This window comes from Rhinolophus hipposideros, assembly GCF_964194185.1.
Source record: "Rhinolophus hipposideros genome assembly, chromosome: X".
Lineage (NCBI taxonomy): Eukaryota > Metazoa > Chordata > Mammalia > Chiroptera > Rhinolophidae > Rhinolophus > Rhinolophus hipposideros.
In genome coordinates, this window is record NC_138046.1 from 83,315,547 (window position 1) to 83,337,328 (window position 21,782).

Here is a 21,782-nt window from a genome sequence, read left to right on the forward strand (position 1 = left end):
TTTTTGCGTACGGACTTCCAGTTATTCTAGCACCATTTGTTGAAAAGAGTCTATTTTCTCTGTTGGATTGCCTTAGACCCACTCAAATATATTCAACTAATTTTGGACATTGCTAGGCTTTCTATTCTATCTTGTTGATATATTCGCCCATCCTTCTGCCAATACCACACCATCTTGAGAGAGTAGTCCCCCCTTTATTTGTGGAGGATACATTCAAGACTCCTAGTGGGTGCCTGAAACTGCAACTAATGCCAATCACTATATATACTACGTTTTATTTTCCTATACATACATACCTACGATAAAGTTTAATTTACAAATTAGGCACAGTAATAGAGTAACAATAACTAATAATAAAATAAAATATAACAATATGCTGTAATAAAAGTGATGTGAATTTAGTCTATCTCACAAAATCTTTTATTTATTTTCTGGGGTGACAATTGTTAGTAAAATTACATAGATTTCAGGTGTACAATTCTGTATTACATCATCTATAAAGCCCATTGTGTGTTCACCACCCAGAGTCAGTTTACCTTCCATCACCATATATTTGATCCCCCTTACCCTCATCTCCCACCCCACACCCTCCTTACCCTCTGGTAACCACTAGACTATTGTCTGTGTCTATGAGTTTTTGTTTCTCATTTGTTTGTATTGTTCTTTTGTTGTTTTTGGTTTACATACCACATATCAGTGAAATCATAGGGTTCTCTGCTTTTTCTGTCTGACTTATTTCGCTTAGCATTATACTCTCAAGATCCATCCACGTTGTCACAAATGTTCCTATGTCATCTTTTCTTACCACCAAATAGTATTCCATTCTGTATATATACCACAACTTCTTTATCCATTCATCTATCGAAGGACATTTTGGTTCTTTCCATGTCTTGGCCACCGTAAACAAAACTGCAATGAACATTGGAGCACACGTGTCTTTATGTATAAATGTTTTCAGATTTTTTTTTGTAGGTACCCAGGAGAGGGATTGCTGTGTCATATGGTAATTCTATTCGTAATTTTTTGAGGAACCTCCACACTGCCTTCCATAATGGCTGCACCAGTCTGCATTCCCACCAACAGTGTATCAGGGTTCCTTTTTCTCCACAACCTCTCCAACACTTGTTACTATTCGTCTTGTTGATGATAGCCATTCTAACTGGGGTGAAGTGATATCTCATTGTGGTTTTTATTTGCATTTATCTGATGAATACTGATGTTGAGCGGTTTTTCATATGTCTATTTGCCATTTGTATGTCCTCTTTGGAGAAATGTCTCTTCAGCTCCTCTGCCCATTTTTCAACTGGGTTGTTTGTTTTTTTGTTGTTGAGTTTCATGAGTTCCTTGTATATTTTGGATATTAGCCCCTTATCGGAGGCACTGTTTGCAAAAATCTTCTCCCATTCAGTTGGTCACCTCTTTATTTTGTCGATGGTTTCTTTTGCTGTGTAGAAGCTTTTAAGTTTCATATAGTCCCATTCGTTTATTTTACCTTTTACATCCATTGCCTTTGGAGTCAAATTCATAAAATGCTCTTTGAACCCAAGGTCCATAAATTTAGTACCTAAGTTTTCTTCTATGCAGTTTATTGTGTCAGGTCTTATGCTTAAGTCTTTGATCCATTTTGAATTGATTTTGGTACATGGTGACAGACAGCAGTCCAGTATCATTCTTTTGCACGTGGCTATCCAATTCTCCCAGCACCATTTATTGAAGAGGATGTCTTTCCTTCCTCCATTGTATGTTTTTAGCTTCTTTGTCAAAAATTGACTGTCCATATTTATGTGGTTTTATTTCTGGGTTCTCAAATCTATTCCATTGGTCTATGTGTCTGTTTTTCTGCCACTACCATGCTGTTATGATTATTGTAGCCCTGTAATACAAGCTAAAGTCAGGGAGTGTGATACCTCCAGTATTGTTCTTTTTTCTCTCAAGATTCCTTTGGCTATTCAGGGTCTTTTGTGGTTCCAAACAAATCTGATGATTTTTTGTTCTATTTCTTTAAAAAAAGCCATTGGGATGTTGATGGGGATTGCATGAAATCTGTATTTTGCTTTGGGTAATATGGCCATTTAAACAATGTTGATTCTTCCAATCCATGAGCACGGAATGTTTTTCCATTTCTTTGTGTCTTCTTCAGTATCTTTTAATAATGTCTTACAGTTTTCATCATACAGGTCTTTCCCATCATTGGTTAAGTTTCTTCCTACGTATTTTACTCTTTTTGCTGCAATTGCAAAAGGAATTTTTTTTTGTATTTCTTTTTTTGAGATTTCATTGTTAGTATATAGGAATGCAATGGACTTTTGTACGTTGATTTTGTAGCCGGCAACTTTACTGTATTCGTTGATTGTTTCTAATAGCTTTTTGGTGGAGTCTTTAGGGTTTTCTATATATAGCATCATGTCATCTGCAAAGAGTGACAATGTAAGTTCTGCATTCCAAATTTGGATGCCTTTTATTTCTTTCTCTTGGTTGATTGCTCTGGCAAGGACTTCCAACACTATGTTGAAAAGCAGAGGTGATAGGGGACAGTCTTGTCGTGTTCCTGGACTTAGAGCAAAGCGCTTGAGTTTTTCACCATTAATCATGAGATTAGCTGAGGGTTTGACATATATGGCCTTTACTATGTTAAGGTATTTTCCTTCTGTACCTATTTTACTAAGTATTTTAATCATAAATGGATGTTGTATCTTGTCAAATGCTTTTTCAGCATAAATTGATATAATCCTAAGATTTTTGTCCTTTATTTATTTATTTTTTTATGTGATGTAACACATTGATGGATTTGTGAATGTTGAACCATCCTTGTGCTCCGGGGATGAACCCCACTTGGTCATGATGAATAATCTTTTTAATGCATTCTTGTGTTCGATTTGGTAGAATTTTGTTTAGGATTTTTGCATCTGTATTCATCAGAGATATTGGTCTGTAGTTTTCTTGTTTTGTGTTGTCCTTACCAGGTTTTGGTATCAGGGTAATGTTGGCCTCATGAAATGAGTTAGGGAGTACTGTCTGTTCTTCAATTTTTTGGAAGAGTTTGTGCAGGATTAATGTTAGATCCTCTTTGAAGGTTTGGTAGATTTCACTAGTGAAGCCATCTGGTCCCGAACTTTTGCTTTTGGGAAGGTTTTGGATGACTGATTCAATTTCTTTACTGGTGATTGGTCTGTTTAGATTTTCCAGTTCTTCATGGTTTAGCCTTGGAAGGCTATATGTTTCTAAGAACTTGTCCATTTCTTCTAGGTTATTGAATTTGGTGGCATATAGTCCTTCATAGTATTCTTGGATGATCCTTTGTATTTCTGTGGTGTCCGTGATAACTTCCCCTTTTTCATTTCTGATTTTGTAATTAGTGTCTTCTCTCTTTTTATCTTAGTGAGTAAAGCCAAGTGTTTGTCGATTTTGTTAATCTTTTCAAAGAACCAGGTCTTTGTCACATTAATTTTTTTTATTGTCTTCTTGTTCTCTATTTCATTTAGTTCTGCTTGATTTTTGTTATTTCCTTTCTTCTGCTGACCTTGGGTTTCACTTGTTCTTCTTTTTCTAGTACTTTGAGGTGTAACATGAGGTTACTTATTTGAGATTTTTCTTGTTTCTTGAGATAGGCCTGTAATGATATAAATTTCCCTCTTAAAACTGCTTTCGCTGCATCCCAAAAATTTTGGTAGGCTATATTTTTATTGTCATTTGTTTCTATGTATCTTTTGATCTCTCCTCTAATTTCTTCTTTGACCCAGTCATTCTTTAAAAGCATGTTGTTTAATCTGCATGCATTTGTGTTTTTTCCTGCTTTCTCTATGCAGTTAATATCCAATTTCAAGCCTTGTGATCAGAGAATATGCTGGTATGATTTCAATCTTCTTAAATTTGCTGAGGCTGTTTTTATGTACCAATATATGGTCTATCCTTGAGAATGTTCCATGTGCACTAGAAAAAAATGTATAGTCTGATATTTTAGGATGAAGTGGTCTATATATGTCAATTATGTCCATTTCATCTCTGCTATTTCATTATTTATTTTCTGTTTAGATGATCTATCCATAGCTGTCTATGATGTATTTAAATCCTCTAGTATAATTGTGTTTTGGTCAATTTCTCTCTTTAGTCTGTTAGTAGTTGCTTGGTATATTTCGGTGCTCCCTGATTGGGGGCATAAATATTGATGACTGTTATGTCTTCTTGTTGGATAGTCCCCTTTACTATGATGAAATGTCCATCTTGTCTCTTGTTATCTTTTTCACCCTGAAGTCTGTTTCATCTGATATCATTTTGGCTACACCTGATTTTCTCTGCATACTATTTGCTTGGAGTGTCAATTTCCACCTTTTCACTTTGAGTCTATGCTTGTCCTTATAGCTGATATGTGTCTCTTGCAGACAGCATATGGTTGGATTTAGTTTTTTTTTTTTTTTACAATGACCTCTGAACTTTTTATTGACCTATTGTCCCCCAAGAGGTGTCCTGCTTCCGCTTCCTTAACGCCTCAGAATTTTGGTGTCGTTGACCTCAGACACCACTTTTCCATCTATAATCCTGCGTGTGGTGGTCTTCTGGATGGAATGCATGGCGTTGCTGTCCAGGGCATCACCAAGATCCAAGTCTTCCCCTTCTTCTAGCAGGCGGCGGTAAGTGGTGATGTCAGCCTCCAGCTTGACCTTGATGTTCAACTGAGCCTCATACTGCTGGGTCTGGCGTTGCCCCTCTGTTCGGGTCTAGGCCAGCTCTGATTCCAGGTGCAGCAGGATCCCATTGAGCTGTTCCATCCTGATGGCATGGCGTGTCTCTACCTCCCTCAGGCTGTTCGCCAAGCTGGGCCTCACATTGCTCAATGAGTCCAGGTCAATCTCCAAGGACTGGACTGTACATCTCAGCTCTGTGAGTGTCGCCTCAGTAGCTCCTTTCTCAGCATTCTGTGAGGTAACCACTGTAGTGCTCTCCTCAGTCTACTGGGACCAGAAGTTGTCTAGCTCCTCTTGGTTCTTCTGAGCCAGTTCATCATACTGGGCTCAGATGTCGGCCATGACCTTGCTGAGGTCCTGATATTTGGGAGCATCCAACTCCACGGTCAACCCAGAAATGGCAATCTGGTTTTGTAGACCATTTACTTCCTCTTCATGGTTCTTCTTCATGAAGAGCAGCTCCTCCTTGAGAGCCTCAATTTCTGTCTCCAGCTGCAGCCGAGTGACATTGGTGTCATCAATGACCTTTCGGAGCCCAATGATATCACTCTCTGCAGACTGATGCATGGCCAGCTCCGTCTCATACTTGACTCTGAAATCATCAGCAGCAAGACGGGCATTGTCAATCTGCAGAACAATGCAGGCATTGTCCACAGAACTTGCAAAGATCTGAGCCTTCAGGTCCTCGATGGTCTTGAAGTAATGCCCCAGTCTCTGACCTGGGGCCCCTTCTTCTCCAGGTGTTCCCGGATTTTGCTCTCCAGTCTCCGATTATCAGCCTCTAGGCTCCTCACTCTCTCCAGGTAGGTGGCCAGGTGATCATTCAGGCCTTGCATAGTCTCCTTCTCGGTCTGGATGCCCCTCAGGCATGCCAGACTCCCGGCTATCCCCGCGGCCAGGCCCCCAGATCCCCAGCCACTCCGGATATGGGTGGAGTGGGACACAGAGATCCGGGAGCCTGAGCCCCCTGCACCTGCATACACGCTGGCCGCGCTGCTGGCCGGCCAGACCTGGTGGCTGGGTGAGTGCACGGAGCCCAGGTTCCAGTAGCTGGTGGAGAAGCTGGAGCAGATGCTGAAGCTCATGTTGTTGTGGAAGAAGGCAAGAGGCCAAAACTCAGGTTCGGGACACCGGGTTTACTTTTTTTGATCCAGTCTGCTACTTTGTGCCTTTTTATTGGTGAGTTCAGTCCATTTACATTTAGGGTGATTATTGATATGTGAGGATTTCCTGTCATTCTATCTTTAGTTTTCTGGTAAGGCTGTGTCTCCATTGTTTCTTTGTCTTTTTGTTGTTGTCTATTATTTCTGTGTGTTGGTAGTCTATGATGTTTGCCTCTGTTTCTTCTTTTATTAGAGTATATATTTCAGTTCTGGATTTTTTTTTTTGAGTGGCTACCCTTAAGTTTATGTAAAAGAAAGCTTGATATTTAGAGTATTCCATTTTTTTTCAGCACGCTTAGTTTTTCCATTCCCATATTCCTGTTCAAGCCTTTATTCTCCCCCTTTTTATGTTTTGGTTGCCAGAAATTATCCCTCTTGATGGTGGTTGAATAGCCTCCTTTAGTATTTCTTGTAGTGCAGGTCGTGTATTAGAAAATTCCCTCAGCTTCTGTATGCCTGCAAAGGTCTTTATTCCTCCTTCATATCTAAAGGATATCTTCGCTGGATATATTATTCTTGGTTCATAATTTCTCTCTTTCAATAGTTTGAGTATTAGGTTCTATTCCTTCCTGGATTGTAGAGTTTCTGCTCAAAAATCTGATGACAATCTAATGGGCTTTCCTTTGTAGGTTACTGTGTTCTTTTCCCTAGCTGTCTTGAGGATTTTTCTTTGTTGTTGATTTTAGACAGCTTCAATACAATGTGCCTTGGAGAAGGACTGTTGGGATTGAGGTAATTAGGTTTTCTATTTGCTTCTTGGATTCAAGGATCCAGTTCTGTCCACGAGTTTGGGAAGTTCTCATCGACAATTTGTTTGAATATATTCTCTGTTCCCGTCTCTCTTTCTTCTCCTTCTGGTATGCCCATTATTCTTATATTGCTCCTTTTGATGTAGTCAGAATGTTCTTGTAGAGTTCTTTCATTTCTTTTAAGTCTCAAGTCTCTTTCTTCTTCCATCTGTGTAATTTCCAGGTTTCTATCTTCGATGTCACTGATTCTTTCTTCCAGCTGGTCAACTCTACTACCTAAGCTGGCTATTTCGTTCTTAATTTCTTCTGTTGAGTTCTTAATCTCCAGAAATTCCATTTGGTTCTTTTTAAAATTCCAATCTCTTTCATAAAATGCTCATGTTGTTCTTTCATTGTGTTTCTGAGTTCATTAAACTGCCTTTCTGTGTTTTCTGGCATCTTGTTGAGTTTTTTCAGATCTGCAATCTTGAATTCTCTGTCATTTAAGTCACATATTTCCACATCTTTAAGTTCCTTTTCTGGAGACTTTTCACTTTCTTTCTGATCTGTCTTGTTGCCTTGGTTATTCACGGCAATTACTGATTTAGTATTTCTCTTCCTAGACATCTACAGGAGTGGGTTCTGCAACAGGTTGATAGGAAGAGGTCTTTTTTTTTTTGTTTTCAGTACTTGTTGGTAGAATGTTTTATTTTCTCTCTGACTGCAGCCTTTTTTTCTCTCTCACACGGTAGTGCTATGTTTTCTCTGCACTATTCCAGCTTCTCACACCATGGGGGAATTTCCTGGGAGACGGGCTTCTCCTCTGTTAATAGTTCGCCTGGGTCACAGTTTGCAGTGTCTTTGTGGGTATTTGGAGAGCTTTTGAAGTTCCAAAGCTCTTCCTGCACCAGATTTTGAGCCCGTATATTTCAGCATTTGTCTTTAGTCCTGCAGGGATCCACCCAGATACGTGGGGCCAGGGGTGGAGTGAGTTGTGAGACGTGGCCCAGAGCAATGGTGGCAGCCACCACCACAGCTGATCCTGCTTCCTTAGCTTTTTCCCCTTTGCCGGCACCAGTTGGGCTGCGAATCTGTGTCTGGGGTCCACAGTTCTCAGAACAGCAAATATTCTGTTCCTTTGATCTGACACTGCTACTGTTCCGATTCTAGCCCTGGGCAGGTGGGGGCGGGGCGAGCTCTTGGTGGGTAAGGAGGGTTCGGCTCGTCTCAGTGCCGAAGGCTTCCATTCTCTGCTCAGCAGTGAGGGCTTAAACCACCATTTTCAGCCTTCTTTCCTCAGTCTTTTCTTCGAGGTCTCTGCCATCAGCGTTGGGTTCAGTCTTGTTATGTGCTGTCCCCTCAGCCTTGTGGGCCATAAACGAAGCCCTAGCAGTCTGAGTTCTTCCCTGTCCTGCAGCTGCGGTAGTTCCGGGTTGCAGCGACTTGGAGCACTGAGCTAGGTCTGCGTCCTGCGCCTGCATGGCTTGTCTCCGCACTTCTCCCTTCCCGCCTCCCCCTCTCGCATGATTCGCCCACCTTTAGGTGAATTCAGTCAGTAGTTGGCCTCTCTGTCTTGCCTGTCTGCTGTGCAGGGAGTCCTTTGTGGAGTTATAGTTGTTCGATTAGTTGTAAATTCCAGGGGAAATTTACAGATGCTCACCTCACGCTGCCATTTTGATGACATCTAAGTGAGACTCCAGAATATCTTATTGTACTATACACACCCTTCTTTTGCTTGTGATGATGTGAAATGAGATGACACAATGCCTATGTGATGAGATGAAGTGAGGTGAATGACATAGGCATTGTGATGTGTCACTAGGCTACTTATTGACCTTCTGACCACATGTCAGAAGGAAAATCAACTGTTTTGGGTGATCCTAGACTATTGTGTCTTGATGATGTTGATGGTTGGATGTCAAAAGCAGATGATATCAATGGTTAGGGATCCTTAATAGTTGAATGTTGCTTTGCCAAAGCCTTTTGGATGAACATTGTAATTTGAAGTTGTCTTCTCTTTCTTAAAGGAAGCATTTTATGGCTTCTCTTTGGCATATCTGAATTTCCAGAATCACTATTCTTGCTCTTTGGAGCCAGTATTAAGTAAAATAAGGGTTACTCAAACATAAGCATTGCAATACTATATTAAGTCTATCTGATAACAAACATGGGCATCGGTGGGTAGCATGTATAACATGAATGCACTGGACAAAGGGATGATATATGTCCCAAGAGGGACACAGTGGGACAGTGCAAGGTTTCATCTCCCTACTCAGAACTGCATGAAATTTAAAACGTAAATTGTTTATTTCTGGAATTTTCCATTTAATACTTTGGACCACAATTGACAATGGTAACTGAAACCACAGAAAGCAAAACCACAAATAAGGGAGGACTACTATACTGTAACTTTATAGCAAGTCTTAAAATCAGGTAGGGAGTTTCCTTCAAAATTGTTCTTATCTTGCAAATTATTTTAGCCATTCTACTTCCTTTGCTCTTCTATATTCATTTTAGAATCAGCTTGTCTATATCTTCAAGGAATCCTGGTGAGATATTTGATTGGTACTGTGTTAAATTTATAGATCAATTTGCAGAGAATGAGCATATTGGCTATGTTGAGTCTTCTAATCCATAAACACAGTATGTGTTTTTTTTATTTAGTTCTTTGATTTCTTTAAGTAGCATTTTGTAGTTTCAGCACATACATCCTATACAGGTTTTGTTAGTATTATACCTAAGTATTCTATCTTATTAGAGCTATTTTAAATATTTACTTTTTATTTTGGTTTTGAATTGTTCATTGCTTGTTGACAGTAATGGTTGTCTTTTGTGTTGACATTGTGTCCTGTGAACTTGATAAACTCGTTTATTAGTTATAGGAGGATTTTTGTAGATTTCCTGGGATTTTGTACATAGACAATCATGTTGTCTGTGAACAAAAGCTGTTTTATTTCTTCCCTTACAATCTGTATGTCTTTTATTTCATTTTTCTTTTTTTTTCTTTTTGCCTTGTAGTATTGATTAGGAGTTCCAGTACTATGTTGAATAGGAGTGGTGAGAGTGGACATTCTTGCCTTGTTCCTGATATTAGGAAAGCATTCAGTCTATCAACATAAAGTACAATGTTAGCTGTAGGAGTTTTTTCTTTTTGTAGATATCCTTTATTTGGTTGAAGAAGTTCTCTTATATTCTTAGTTTGCTGAGAGTTTTCATCATAAATGGATGTTGTATTTTGTCAAAAGTTTTTTTTCACTTTTTTGATACTTTTTTTACACTGATTAATTTTCATATATTGACCCAGCTTTGCATTCCTGGGTTAAAACATGCAATGGAAAATGTTCACAATATAACTTACATTTATAAAGAACTATATAATCAATATATATTTTTTTCAGTATGATATAAACTATCTTAAAAATGTTAGCAGGGGAGGAAGTATACCAAAATATTAACAATGGTTATATCATGGATTGATTTTAACTTTAATTTTGTTCTTTGCTCTTTTCTGACTTCTCCAAAATTTCCATAATAAATATATAGCACTTAAAAAAACATGCTTGGTTGTGGTGTATTATTACAGTACCCCTCTCCCCCATCATCTGCAGTTTCACTTTCTGTGGTTTCAGTTACCTAATTGAAAGTATTAAATGGAAAATCCAGAAATAAACAATTTATAAGTTTAAAATGTATGTTGTTCTGAGTAGTGTGATGAAATCTCACACCATCCCACTCCATCCCACCTGACACATGAATCATCCATTTTTCCAGTGTATCCATGCTGTGTACACTACCCACCTGTTAGTCATTTAGTAGGTGTCTCAGTTATCAGATCAACTTATGTGATATGACAGTGCTTGTGTTCAAGTAACCCTTATTTTACTTAATAATGGCCCCAAATTGCAAGAGTAGTGATACTGGCAATTTGGATATGCTACAGAGAAGCTGTAAACTGTTTCCTTTTGGTAAAAAGGTGAAAGTCTTCAACCTAATAAGGAAAGAAAAATGCATACTTAGGTTGATGAGCTCGATGGTAAGAACAAATATACCCATGAAATTGTGAAGGAGGAAAAAGAAATGTGTGCTACTTTTTCTGCCTCACCTCAAACTGCAAAAGTTACAGCTACAGTGTGTGACAAGTGCTTAGTTAAGATTGAAAAGGCAGTAAATTTTTAATTGGGTGACATGGACAGAAAATGTGCTCTGATTGATGGCAACATGTTCTGCCAGAAAGCATTGAGCTTATATGAAGACTTCAGAAAGGGATCTCCTGAAATGAGTGAAACCAAGGCATTTACTGCAAGTAGGGGATGATTACACAAATTCAGGAATAGGTTTGGCCTGAAATATATAAAACATACTCAGGAAAGAGAGCGACAGAGAGACAGAGACAGACAGAGACAGAGACCACATTCACATAACTTTTATTACAGTACATTGTTACAATTATCCTATTTTTTATTATCGAGTATTGTTGTTAATCTCTTACTGTGCCTAATTTATAAATGAAACTTTATCATATGTATGCATGTATAGAAAAAAAACAGTATATATATGATTTGGTACTATCTGTGGTTCCAGACATCCAATGGAGTGTCTTGGAATGTATCCCCCATGGATAAGGGGGACTACTATATTGATTTTTATATATGGCCAAATTTTATTTGCCAATTTTTTTTAGGATTTTCATGTCTACGTTCATGAGAGACATTGGTTTATATATTTCTCTCTTTTTTTGTACTTTTAAAAATGGTTTTGGTGTCAAGGTAATGCACGCCTCAAAAATAAGTTAAGAAGTGTTTTTTTCTGTTTTCTCGTTTCCTGAATAGATTATATAGAATTTACAGTCTATATTTGTGCAATGAGATTTTTAATTCAAAATATATTTGACTGTCTCTTAATTGATGTGTTTACATTATTTACCTTTAATGTAATTATTGGTGTGTTTAGATTTAGATGTACTATTTTCTTGTGTGTTTTCTATTGTCTCCCTTTTCAGTTCATTTTCCCCTTTTTCCTGCCTTCTTTTGGTTTATTTGAATAGTTTTTAGTATTTTATTGTACTTTATCTATTGTGATTTCTACTGTTTGTCATGGCATAATTTTTAGTAGTTTCTCTAGGGATTGCAAAACATACACTTAACTTTTTAGTCTGCATAGAATCAATCTGTTACTACTTCAATATGAATGCATAAACTTTACTACCATATATGTCACTTTATACTTCCCCCTTCATTATATATATATATATATAATTTATATATATCTTATTTATTATATCTGTGTGCATTGAGGATCCCATTGTACAGTGTTATACAATGTTATATATTGTTTGCTTTCTAGCATCCAACATGTTTTAAAGGACTAAAAAAATGCAAAAACACCTGTTATATTTATCCAGCTATTTACCATTTCTGTTGTACTTCCTTCATTTCCCCATGTTCTTAGCTCCCTCTGGTATAATTTCTTTTCTATCTAAAGAAATGTAGCATTTCTTTTAGTGAAAGTTTGCTAGCTATGGATTCTTAGTTTTCCTTCACTGAGAAAGTTTTTTATTTCAACTTCTTGAATGATGGATATTTTAGCTGGACGTAGAATTCTAAGTTAGCAACTCTTTTCTTTCACTACTTTAAAAACGTTATGCCTCTTTACTAGGGCCTCTACAGTTTGTGCTAACAAATATGCAGTCATTTGAATCATTATTGTTCCCTTATAGGTAATGTGTCATTTTTCTCCAATTACCTTCAAGGTTTTTCCTTTTCCTTCATTTTTAGCAATTTGATTGTTTTGTGTCTAGATGGGATTTCATGGTTTTATCCTATTTAGGATTTGCTCAGCCTCTTGATTCACTGGGTTTATGATGATAATCAACTTGGGAAACTTTCAATCATAATTTTCTCAAATACTTTTTTAGGCCTTCCTCTTTCTTGTCTCCATCTGGAACTCCAATAACATTTTTTTTGGATACACAGGTCCCATATATTCTTAGTTTCTCTGTTCTTTTCAATATTTTGTTTCTCTGTTGTTTATATTGGATGATTTCTATTGATGGATTTTTGAGTTTATTGACTCTTTTCTCTATCATTTCTATTATGCCATTTAGTGAGGGATTTTTGTTGTAGCTATTATAGTTTTCAGTTTTAAATCTTTTACTTGATTCTTGCTTGTATCTTCAATTTATTTGTTGAATTATTCTATTTTAATATCTCTTTTAAGATTGTTTGTGATTGTTCATTCAGCATTTTTATAATAGATAATTTAAGAATATTCCAACATCTGTGTCATTTTATCATTCAGATCTGTTGATGGTCTTTTTCTAGGTGAGTTGAGGTTTCATAGTCGTTTGTATGTTAGCTGGACATTGTGAATATTGTTTGAGACCCAGAATCTTGTTTATATCCTATGGAGGTTGTTATTCTTCTGTATTGTAGTTCCAACATCAGTTCAGATTTCAAAACTTTTGTGGTACTATTTAGATCAGTCCTGTGTGTGCACCATCTAGTGGTCAGTCTGGGATTTGGGTGGAGGTTTACTTACTAGCTCAATTTCCAAATCTTTGGCATATTAAGTAGAATCAGATCAAAGCACTCACAGGTCAGAAGTGAACCCAGAGGCTCAAAATAGCTTCATGTAGTTGCTTTTCTAAACTGTTCCCTCTTATTTTTTCCGTACTTTCCTGTTCCCTGGGTTCCCATTTTCTGTCCTCTGTTCAGAAACTACCCACTGTCTTGGTTGTACCATTTCCATGAACAAGTTGCAGGAGGAGAGAGAGAGGAAAAACTAATATGAAGTTTAGTTTTGTCCCCTTGAGACCATGGCTCCACCACAGAAAGGACCTCATTCCTTAGAGTTTTGATTTCTAAAGTTTCACAATATAAAATTAATATAATATAATATGATATAATATAATATAATATAATATAATATAATATAATATAATATAATATAATATAATATAATATAATATAATATAATAAATATAACATAATATAACATAATATAATATAATATAATAATAAAGGTTCACTCTTGTTTCTGGGCTGCCTTTGCTGTCACTACCTCCATTGTGGGACCAAAGAAGAAGTAGAGTAAATAAAAACCTGAGAGATTTCCCATATTGTTTCTGAACTTTAGAAGTTCTCTTTTCTACTCCTCAGGCCAGAACTTCAAGGCTTCTCCCATATTTCACTCTGTCTGCTAAACAGTGCTCACTGCTGGATTCTGTGTCATGTTCAGTTTAGGCTCAGGATGCTGGAGGGAAAATAGTGTTGAACTCACAACTCTTTAGGTGGTATTTCAAACTCTGGTGTTCTTCCCTGATTCACCTGCCTATACTTACTTTTCAGTTTTCAAACAAGTATCTATTCATCCTATCAAAGTTATATATTTGAGTTAGTGAGAAATAAAAGAAGGTCCCAGAACTGGACCCAGCTGTGTGTGTGTTGTAGACAGCATATAGTTAGGTGTTGCTTTTTTCTTTATCCAATGTGACAATCTCTGTCTTTTAGTTGGTGTGTTTAGAACAACTCATATTTAAAGTGATTATTGACATAATTGGATTAAAATCTACCATCCTGCTAACTGTTTTCTATTCATTGCATTTGTTCTTTGTTTCCTTTTTCTCTCTCTCTTTTTTTTGCCTTTTCTCATTTTATTTGATACCATTTTATCTGCAATGTTTACTTATCATTTATATGTCTTTTTTCAATTTTTCAGTGGTTCCCCTAGGCTTTAAATATACATTTTAAAATCATTTGGGTTCACCTTCAAATAACACGATATTGCTTCCAGGTAGTGCAGGTACCTTAGAATATTCCCAATTTCTTCCTCCATTTCCTTGTGTCATTGTTGTATTCATTTCATTTTTACATATGCTATAAGCACCCAATACAGTTATTATTGTTGCTTTAAACAGTCAGTTATCTTTTAGAACAACCAAGAATATGAAATATAAAAACATATATTTGCTTTTATTTCTTTTCCAGGGCTCTTCCTTTAATCATGTAGATACAATTTTCTGACCAATATCATGTCCCTTCTGCCTCAATAATGTCCTTTAATATTTCTCATAAGGCAGGTTTGCTGGAGATGAATTTCCTGGTTTTTTTGTTTGTTTGTTTGTTTATTTTTCTTTCTTTTTTTGGTCAGAAAAAGTCTTTATTTTGCCTTCATTTTTTGTAGGGCATTGTTGAATTTTGAATTCTGGATTGGCAGGGGTTCTCTGTTTCATTTTTTATTTATTTTTTACTTTCAATACTTTAAAGGTTTCATTCCACCGTATTTTTGCTTATGTGGCTTCTGACAAGAAGTCTAGTGTAATTATTCTTCTTATTCCTCTGCAGGTAAGATGTTCCCCCACCCCACCCCTTTTTCCTGGCTGGCCTAAATATATTATTTCTGCCTGATTTTCTGCAGTTTGAATTTGATATGCCTGAGTGTGATGTGGTTCTTTTTAAAATTTTAGTTACCCTGCTTGTTTTTCTCTGAGGTACTTCAATCTCTGGTTTGGTATCAATTACTAATTTTGGAAGATTTTGGCAATTATTTCTTCAAATATTTTTTCTTCCACACTTGCCTTGTTATGTTCTTTTTAAAAAATTAGTTTCAGGTGTACAAAAGCATGTAATAGTTAGACATTTATCATTTATATCCCTCACACAGTGATAACCCCCCTCCCCCAATCTACTACCCCTCTGACATCGCATACAGCCATTACATTTCCACTGTCTCTAGTCCTTATGCTGTATTCCACTTCTTGCAACTATATACATATACATATATATATATATATATACATATATATATATACACATATACACATATATATAATTATAGTTGACATTCATTATTGTTCAGCTTCAGCTTCAGGTGTGCAGTGCAGTGATCAGGCATCTACATCATCCCTGAGGTGGTCTCCCTAATGAGACAAGTGTCCATCAGATACCCTACAAAATCTTTACAACATTATTGATTGCATTCCCCAAATTGACTTTTGTATCCCCATGGCAATTTTGTGGTTACAGATTGTGCTTTCTAATCCCCTCACCTTCCCCCTTATCCCCACCCCCCCGTCCTATCTAGCACCCTCAGTTTTTCCTCTATGTCTCTGAAACTGTTTCTGATTAGTTCATTCATTTATTCTTTTCTTTAGATTCCACATATAAGTGAGATCCTAGGGTATTTGTCTTTTTCTGTCTGACTTATTTCACTTAGCATAATTTTCTCTAGGTCCATCCATATTGTTGCAAATGGTAACATTTCATTCTTCTTTATGGCTGCGTAATACTCCATTGTATAAATATACCACAGTTTCTTTTTTTATTTATTGGGGTGACAATTGTTAATGAAATTACATGATTTCAGGTGTACAATTCTGTATTGCATCATCTATAAATCCCATTGTGTGTTCACCACCCAGAGTCAGTTCTCCTTCCATCACCATATATTTGATCCCCCCTACCCTCATCTCCCACCCCCCAAACCCCTTACCCTCTGGTAACCACTAAACTATTGTCTGTGTCTATAAGTTTTTGTTTCTCATTTGTTTGTCTTGTTCCTTTGTTGTTTTTGGTTTATATACCACATATCAGTGAAATCATAGGGTTCTCTGCTTTTTCTGTCTGACTTATTTCACTTAGCATTATACTCTCAAGATCCATCCATGTTGTCACAAATGTTCCTATGTCATCTTTCCTTAACGCCGAATAGTATTCCATTGTGTATCTATACCACAACTTCTTTATGCATTCATCTATCGAAGGATACTTTGGTTGTTTCCATGTCTTGGCCACCGTAACCAAAGCTGCAATGAACATTGGAGCACACGTGTCTTTATGTATAAATGATTTCAAATTCTTTGGGTAGATCCCCAGGAGAGGGATTGCTGGATCATATGGTAATTCTATTTGTAATTTTTTTATAATTTTCTATTTTTTTTTACTTAAATTTATTGGGGTGACAATTGTTAGTAAATTTACATAGACTTCAGGTGTACGATTCTGTATTACATCATCTATAAATCCCATTGTGTGTTCACCACCCAGAGTCAGTTCTCCTTCCATTACCATATATTTGATCCCCCTTACCCTCATCACCCACCCCCCACCCCCTTACCCTCTGGTAACCACTAAACTATTGTCTGTGTCTATGAGTTTTTCTTTCTCATTTGTTTGTCTTGTTCTTTTGTTGTTTTTGGTTTATATACCACATATCAGTGAAATCATAGGGTTCTCTGCTTTTTCTGTCTGACTTATTTCGCTTAGCATTATACTCTCAAGATCCATCCATGTTGTCACAAATGTTCCTATGTCATCTTTCCTTAACGCCGAATAGTATTCCTTTGTGTATATATACCACAACTTCTTTATCCATTCATCTATCGAAGGACACTTTGGTTGTTTCCATGTCTTGGCCACCGTAAACAAAGCTGCAATGAACATTGGAGCACACGTGACTTTATGTATAAATGATTTCAAATTCTTTGGGTAGATCCCCAGGAGAGGGATTGCTGAGTCATATGGTAATTCTATTTGTAGTTTTTTGAGGAACCTCCACACTGCCTTCCATAGCAGCTGCACCAGTCTGCATTCCCACCAACAGTGTATGAGGGTTCCTTTTTCTCCACAGCCTCTCCAACACTTGTTACTATTTGTCTTGTTGATGATAGCCATTCTGACTGGGGTGAGGTGATATCTCATTGTGGTTTTTATTTGCATTTCTCTGATGATTAGTGATGTTGACCATTTTTTCATATGTCTATTTGCCATTTGTAAGTCCTATTTGGAGAAATGTCTCTTCAGGTTCTCTGCCCATTTTTCAATTGGGTATTTGTTTTTTTGTTGTTGAGTTTCATGATTTCCTTGTATATTTTGGATATTAGCCCCTTATCGGAGGCACTGTTTGCAAAAATCTTCTCCCATTCAGTCGGTTGCCTCTTTATTTTGTCAATGGTTACTTTTGCTGGTACCACAGTTTCTTAATCCAGTCCTCTACCGATGGGCATTTCGGTTGTTTGCTGCAATAAACATAGGGGTGCATAAATTGTTTTGAATTAGAGTTTTGGATTTCTCCAGATAGATACCTAGCAGTGGAATTGCTGGGTCGTAAGTTCCACTTTCAGTTTTTTGAGATACCTCCATACTATTAAAGGGGTAAATATCCAAAATTTATTTAAAAACTCACTCAACTCAACTCCAGAAAAACAAACAACCCAATTCAAAAATGGGCAGAGGACATGAAGAGTCATTTTTCTAAAGAGGACATACAGATGGCAAACAGACATATGAAAAAAAAATGCTCAACCTCACTAATCATTAGAGAAATGCAGATAAAAACCACAATGAGATACCACCTCACCCAGTCAAAATGGCTATCATCAATAAATCAACAAACAACAAGTGCTGGCGAGGATGTGGAGAAAAGGGAAACCTTGTGCACCGTTGGTGGGATTGCAGATTGTTGCAACCACTATGGAAAACACCTTGTGATATTCTAATTACGCATATGTTACACTGTTTGCGAGTGTCCCCACGTTCTTGAATGTTTTGTTCTGTTTACTTTTTTTACTCTTTTTTCTCTCTGCATTTCAGTTTGTATAATTTCTATTGATCTATCTTCAAATTTGCCAATTCCCCAGCTGTGTCAAGTTCTCTGATAAGCACATTGAAGTCATTCGTCATATGTTACTGTGTTTTTCTTTGTATTTACATTTTATTCTTTCTTATATGTTCCATCCCCCTGCTGAAATTACCTATCTGATCTTGTATGTTGTCTACCTTTTCCAATAAAGCCTTTAACATAGTAATCATAGATATTTTAAATTTCCTGTCTGATAATTCCAAAGTGTGTCTCATAACTGAGTCTGGTCCTGATGATTTGTTTGTCTCGTCAGACTGAGTTTTCTTCTTGCCTTGATTCTTCCCTTTGTGCTTCTCTCTGGAGACAGTTTATTTCTTGTATCCTTTAAAGATGTAGTCCATTATATTTTACTCAGGTTTTTTTTTTCCTTTTTTTTCCTTTTAGCCTGGTAGTGGGGAGTAGGAGACAAAGGGCAGTTTATGCTATTTTAATTAAGCATCAGTCTTAGGAAGGCTTACCGTGAGTCTTTGACGTGTAATTTTCCCAAGTGTTCCTGCCCCTCCTCTAAATATAATGATGAGCCTAGCACATATTCCTGTTCCTCTTGAATTAGAGCATTTTTTCCATTTTTCTTCTCCAGCTGTGTTGAATTTCCACCAGTGCCCTCAGTTCCTGTTTCCCTTCCTTCTGCAGATTAAGGCTTATTTTCCTGAAAGGAGATAGAGAAGATTGGTGTGGGCAGTTTCAGTGGTGTCGGCTACTCCTCTCTGCCAGCTTTAGTGAATTTCCACCAGTGCTCTCAAGCTACAATTTTATTGTCTTTCCCCATGATGACTAAGGCTTTTGTTCCACAGGGTATATAGGAAGAATGGTCTGGGAACACTTTCAGCAATGGCTGCTGTTATGTTTCCTTCCTCAGGATAACCTCAGGATATCTTTCTCAGGATTCTTTTCAGTCTTTCCTGTGAGTACTTGGTAAAATTCCTAGAGGAAAAGTATGCAAGAGGATACAAAACTACCTATGTCTTCAGCCCCCAGGGTATTCACATTCTCACACTAGCCCACAACCAACCCTTAATAATTCATTAACCATTTTTAGCTGAATTTTCTTAGGAGTTTATATATTGTTCAGTACTATCTGCAAAAGATAAATATCTGGGCCCTGTTGCTCCCTATTGATGGCTGTACAGATTTTGGGTTAGCTGTTTGCCCTACAATCTCAGCTTTCTGGTGAATTCAAGAAAAGTCAATTTGCAATTTTACAGGGTTTTTTTCTTGTTATAATGGTGGTAGAGATGATCCTTCCAATTCTACATCCCTGAGCTGGTACCAGAAGGTCATGTGATCATAGAGATAAACTTTTGAGGCTCTGTTTGTCTTCCAGCATCCATACCCCAGTTTACGAATTCCCCCACAATGGTGATTATGGTGGGTTTACCAGCTCGAGGAAAGACTTACATCTCTACGAAGCTCACCCGGTATCTCAACTGGATAGGAACACCAACTAAAGGTATGTCTCTGAAACCTTTTGTTCTACAGCCCCCTACAGGCCACTGGCTGAAAACAGAGTAAGGTAGCCGGCCTCAGAAGGGACAAAGCCCTCAGTACCAGGAATATTGCAATTATTACCGGTATTAGGACTATAATTACTACTATTACTGCTACTGTTATTACCACTACCACTGCACTCCTACAAATTTTAAAATTTCCTGAGCACATACTGTGTGCCCAATCCCATGCTAGGTGCTAGGCAGAAAAACTACTAACATTAAATCTCTTTCCTCAAGAAATTCCATTTTTGCAATACTTCACAACAGCCCTATGAGTAACATTATTTTTATTACTGTTTATATTATTATCACAACAATATTACTACTTTTATTAGCCTTACCATTTCTTCACAACCTTAAGGTTTTCTTCAAACTTTTGGAGCATGTGGACTCAAGCACTTCGAAGCTGCATCCCAGAGGGCCCCAGAGAGTTTTCACTAAACCTGGACACCTTAGCTCACCTTGTCCTTTTGAGTCCAGAAGGCATCAGCTCTCTCCAAGTCTCTCCTTAGGTCTGAGCCTGTCAGCTAACCCCTCCCCAGCCAGAAGTTGTCCTGCCCTTTTCTGCCTCTGGAGAGGTCTCCTTCCCTGCCTATCAACCCCCTCACCCCCACTTCCATCTTTCCATTCTCCTCAATGTGGTCTCCTTTCTGTTTACTACCCCTTATTCAGCAATCACTCTCTCCTATTCTCACTTGATTTCTCTATCCCCTGCCCTGTATCACCATCCCCATTTGATTCCTCTGTTCCCCCTCAGAGACACACGCTGCTCTGAGCTCCCACACTAATGCTTGCTACATCCCCCTCTATACCAACACTAGTTACATAGTGAGTTGCTGTAGTGTGTGTGGGGGTCTGTCTCCCCAGGAATGGCTCAGGGAGGCAGGGAACTAGGTCATATTAATTTCTGTCTCTCAAATATGACAAGATTAAAGCTAAACACTAAAAGATAGGGTGCCCCCACATCATATGCAATTCAGAATAAAAACAGTAAATATAAGAAAGTCTACCAAAGGTTTTTATTTATTCCCTGATGACTATATTGATGCTTTTAAAGAATATCAACATAGCTGAAAATTTTTATGGCTGACATGTTCCTCCTTTAGTTGTACACTAAGCAAGTACTTAGCCTAACTCTCTCTCTGTCTCTCTCTCTCTCCCCCCCTCTCTCTCAATGGAGCACTGCTCCCCAGTACAGAAAACAGGTCTCTTCGGGCACTCATTTATTCACTCAATCATTAAATATTTGTGAGCACACAGCTGTCCCAAGCCTCTTGTTGGACGTTGGGCAAAGACAAGTAAGATAGGATGCCTGTCCTCAAAGAACTCACATCTATTCTTAAGTTCCAAAACAACCATGAAGGAGGAACTAATGGTATCATCATTTCACAGTTGATGAAATTAATGTCCAACAAGCTGAAGTGCCTTATCTAAAGGCACATGGCCAGTAAGTGACAGAAGCAGGATATGAACCCACATCTGGTTGATTCCAAAGCCTGACACTCACCGTGCTAGGGCTGGTACTTGGTCTACTGAAGGGAAGAGAAAAGAATCCCATATTGGCCCTGTACTTTTCTTTTCTCCTCTCTCTTCCTCTCCTTTCTCTTGCCCGTCCTAACACCCTTATCTACCTGCCCCCTTCCCTCCCTCTGTCCAAATCTTCTCCTCTCTCTCTCCTATTTCTTCTTTCCATTCATGTACTTTGTCTTTCTCTAATGCACTGGTGAAGAGTTTCCCAATGGTTTCAAATGTGCCCAAACCCATGCTAAGCATTGGAGATGCAAAAATGGATGAGATTCAAACCCTGTGCTTGAAGAGGTCTTCATTTAACTGGCATGCATAAGAATACTTCATGTCACCTAGGAATCCCAGAGCAGGGTACTAAGGGAGCTCACAGAGGAAACCACCAACAAGAAGGCACTGAAAACTTCCAGAAAGGGTATATTTGATCTGGGTCCTGTGGGAGGAGTAGGACATTTGCAGAAAAGAAGGGGAAAAGAAAGAGTTCTCCTGTAGGACTTTAGGCTCTGAGGGGCTCCTCTTGAGAGTAGGCGCACATGGCCGATTGGCGGATGGCTCTCT

General features: G+C 37.8%; 1 protein-coding gene and 1 pseudogene across 7 annotated transcripts in view; one reads left to right on the forward strand and one right to left on the reverse strand.

Annotated features, from left to right (window-relative positions):
* The window catches only part of PFKFB1 (6-phosphofructo-2-kinase/fructose-2,6-biphosphatase 1), an 88,800-nt gene that overhangs the window by 11,735 nt on the left and 55,283 nt on the right, over positions 1–21,782 (forward strand). For 4 of the 6 annotated variants that reach the window (XM_081042939.1, XM_081042937.1, XM_081042938.1 and 1 more), the window contains exon 2: positions 19,535–19,660. In XM_081042939.1, the coding sequence (XP_080899065.1) occupies positions 19,535–19,660 (126 nt within the window). Of the gene's footprint in view, positions 1–19,004; positions 19,115–19,534; positions 19,661–21,782 lie in introns of all 6 variants that reach the window. The other 2 variants (XM_081042942.1, XM_081042941.1) reach the window with 1 other exon arrangement.
* On the reverse strand, positions 4,479–5,767 carry LOC308494608 (keratin, type I cytoskeletal 18-like; annotated as a pseudogene). Its single transcript has one exon. The product of its transcript is annotated as a keratin, type I cytoskeletal 18-like (transcript).